The sequence below is a fragment of the Poecilia formosa genome, unplaced genomic scaffold (genome assembly GCF_000485575.1).
Source record: "Poecilia formosa unplaced genomic scaffold, Poecilia_formosa-5.1.2 Scaffold466, whole genome shotgun sequence".
NCBI lineage: Eukaryota > Metazoa > Chordata > Actinopteri > Cyprinodontiformes > Poeciliidae > Poecilia > Poecilia formosa.
In genome coordinates, this window is record NW_006800405.1 from 175552 (window position 1) to 179082 (window position 3531).

General features: G+C 48.8%; 1 protein-coding gene across 15 annotated transcripts in view; it reads left to right on the plus strand.

The window, feature by feature from the left end:
• Nucleotides 1–3531, plus strand: part of LOC103156135 (disks large homolog 1-like) — a 66469-nt gene that overhangs the window by 58272 nt on the left and 4666 nt on the right. For 9 of the 15 annotated variants that reach the window (XM_007578071.2, XM_016664083.1, XM_007578072.2 and 6 more), the window contains 2 exons: nucleotides 1169–1268; nucleotides 3310–3351. In XM_007578071.2, the coding sequence (XP_007578133.1) occupies nucleotides 1169–1268; nucleotides 3310–3351 (142 nt within the window). Of the gene's footprint in view, nucleotides 1–1168; nucleotides 1269–1555; nucleotides 1590–3309; nucleotides 3352–3531 lie in introns of all 15 variants that reach the window. The other 6 variants (XM_016664082.1, XM_007578076.2, XM_007578075.2 and 3 more) reach the window with 3 other exon arrangements.

The window sequence follows — 3531 nt, forward strand, 5'->3', positions numbered from 1 at the left end:
CGTCAGCAGCGTCTGGCCCGTTAGCCGTCAGCAGCGCTTGGTCCGTTAGCCGTCAGCAGCGTCTGGCCCGTTAGCCGTTAGCAGCGCCTGGTCCGTTAGCCGTCAGCAGCGTCTGGCCCGTTAGCCGTTAGCAGCGCCTGGCCCATTAGCAGCATGCCCACCTGAGACTCAGCAGCAGCTCTTCCTTTAGAACATGTGCTACTTTAACATGCGTCGCCCACAGAACCTGCATGACCTCTGACACCCTCACAAAGAAACGCTTGACATTGATGTCTGACTGCCTGCTTCGTCCCTCCCTCCTCTTCCTCTCTCTGATTCCATCGGTCGCTCCAGCAGCTCGAAAGTCTGTCAGCTTCAGATTCAAACTTCTGGAGAATAAAAAACTAAACTGTAAGCAAAATAATAAATTATTGTCATTTAGTTACATGTAGAAATAAGCAACTTTGTATTAAATTATCCCAAATTAAGTAAGGATCATTAAATTACAGTGCTGCCCTCTGGCGGCCAAACCATGATTTCATTTCTAACTAAATATTTCCAAAGTTCTGTTTCCATGATCTCGTTTTTAATTAAAACTTATTTAACTTGTTTTATTCTATGATTGATTATGTTGCTCAGCGTCATTTTAGCTGAGATGTGATTGGTTAGAGCGCATCCTTCTGGTCGATGTTTCAGATTAACCTCCAGCTCAGTTTAATCTACAAGAATTAATTTAATGGATTAAATCCAGATTGGATGTGAATTAACGGGTCTGGACACTGATGGGGAGTAAATGCTGCCTCAGCAGCTGACTGACAGCAACAGGCGGAGGAGGGGAGCCGTTTGTCCAAACCAAGCTGTGGACCCAGAACCGGGCTGGGCCGGGCCAGGACGGGTCCACAGCTTCCTGCCTGCTGCCTTTAACTTCCTGCTCGTCTTCGGCATGCCCCCTCCCTCCTCTTCCTCACCGCTGTGCTGCCTTCACTGATTCTGAGGAAATCCCAGCTCTAACAGAACCACAGTTACCAGACCGGGCCGGGACCAGAACCTCTGGCTCCGGGACCCAGATGTGGGCCAGGGCCTGACCTGACCTTTGACCTCTGAGCTGTCTGTGCCGTTAGCAGCAGAGACGTCATCATCCAGCCCTCTTCCTCTCCCGTTTTGTTTTCACGCCCTTCCTCTTCCTCAGCAGTCCATCAATGACAAGCGTAAAAAGAACCTCTTTACCCGAAAGTTTCCTTTCTACAAGAGCAAAGAGCCGAGCGAGCAGGAGACCAGCGACGCCGACCGTAAGTCCCCGCCGGCCCGTTGCTCCGCGGCAGGAAGAGAGATCAGCTGGCGGCGGCACGCACAGCGGTCGTCATGGCAACAGCCCTGGGCTCCCAACAACCTCTCAGATTGGGCTAACGGCTAAATCCGATCCAGAACCCCAGACAGGAAGTCCCTCCTTCCTGTTCCTGCGGGGAGCCAACATGGCCGCCCTGCCGACCCGCTGCGCTCCCTCTGCTCTCTCGTCTGCCGCCGGATCTCAGTAACTCTGTGTTTCTCTGGTTGTTTCTGTTTCTGCCGACCGCAGGACAACAACGACGACCCGACCAACAAAAGCCACAGTGAGTAGAAACGCTGCAGGCGGCGGGCCGAGCGTCTCCACCAGGAGGACGGACGTCCTGCCGTCCCACTGTCCCTCTATGGGGACGTCCTGCTGTCCCACTGAGGGACGACCGGCTACTGTCGGGTTTCAGCTAAAAAAAAACTAGAAACTATGGATTCATCATTTCTTTATTAATCTGGATTAATTCTGTGAATTTAGGTTTTTTCCTGAATTATAGCTGAGACCCCAAAACAATTAAATAATTAACTATTAATAAATAAAAAGTAGAAAATGTTGATATTAATGTAATATTTTATAGTTTTTTGGTAAAATTTCAGGGTTTTTTTAGCTGCAGTTCAGAATTGATTCTGAAAAGTAAAATGTTTTCAAAGCGTTTTTATCCTGGTGGAGACGCAGGCTGAGACCTTCATCCTCCTCCTCCTCCTCCTCAGACCTTCATTTGTTCGTTTGTTTCTCATCAGCGTTTCGTTTCGTTGCTCTGCAGTCGGTCCAACATCCTGGACCTTCTCAAAGTTCAATAATTCAAAAATACTTTATTTATCCCAAAGGGACATTAAATGTTGGTGTAACTCAGATAGGTTAAGAATCCTCAGAGTCGTTGTGGACGGTGATGCTGCGGGCTGGAAGGAGCTCCTGTAGCAGTCAGTCTCACAGTGACTGCTACAGGATCAGAGCAAAAGCAAATGAGGCGGATTAGCAGAGCTGCTAACAGCTCAGTATCCAGCCAGCAGAGACGGTGTTCCACAGTAACAGGCTGGATGACTCCACCAGCTGTTAGCAGCTCTGCTAATCCGCCTCCTTTGCTTTTGCTAGGATTCGGTGCTGGAGTTGGGGATAAGATCCTTCAGCCATGTTCCTCTGAATAAATGTAAAACTCTTAGCGATGCTCTGAACCTCCTCCTCCTCTCTGCTCCATGAAGCTTTTCACTCCTCTGGGCTTTGGGGTCAAAGTTCAGGTATTATTTGAGCTTTTGAGATTCTAATCAGCTGCTCCAGGTGTAAAAACAGCATCTTGTTGCCATGGTTACACACCATAACTACAGTAACGACTGTAGTTACGCATTACAGTAACCACTCAGAGCAGAAATCCTTCTAGCTGCACAGCATCCAGAACCAGAGGGAATAACGGTCTGGAACCAGAACCAACCAGAACCACAGAAATGTTCTGACGGTTCCCAGATGGAGCAGAAACTTCCTGGTTCCACCAGATTCTGACCCGGAAGTTACATCTGGGTTCTGATCGGTTCTGCTGCTTTCCAGCAGAGTGGAACCAGAACCAGAGTGTGTTGGACCGCTGAGTGATGGACCAATCAGAGAGCTGGATCAGAGTCCTGGTTCTGTCCAGCTGGACGTTACAGAACTGGACCATCCTGGTTCCTGCTGTGATCTGGACCTACAGTCTGACCCGGTTCTGCCCCGACTTCATGGACCGGGCCATCGGGTCTCTGAGCTGCTGGACGTGTTAAACTGAATCGATGGCCGATGTTTTGTGTTTTAGAAAAATTACCTGAATTTTAAACAAGGCTTTTATTGTGAAAGGTTCAGTTTGGAGGCTCCTGATTGGTCGGTTGTGTGTTTAAATGTGAGGCAGCAGACTCTGTACCCATCTGTGCGTCATTATATTTCTGTGGACTCATAAAACTCTGCTGTCGAGGCCGGCTCGGAGCAAAGCATTGTGGGAACGCTGGCGTCTGATTGGCTGTTTCCTGTGATTTCAGAACATGTGACGTCTAACGCCAGCGATAGTGAAAGTAGCTACCGTAAGTTTCCCCGCCGTTCTGCCGACGGTTCACTAACGATCTGAAGTCTGACGGCTAACCCATTAGCTTAACGAATGCTAACTTCTGATTGGTTTATAACGGCTAACCCATTAGCTTAACGAATGCTAACTTCTGATTGGTTTATAACGGCTAACCCATTAGCTTAACGAATGCTAACTG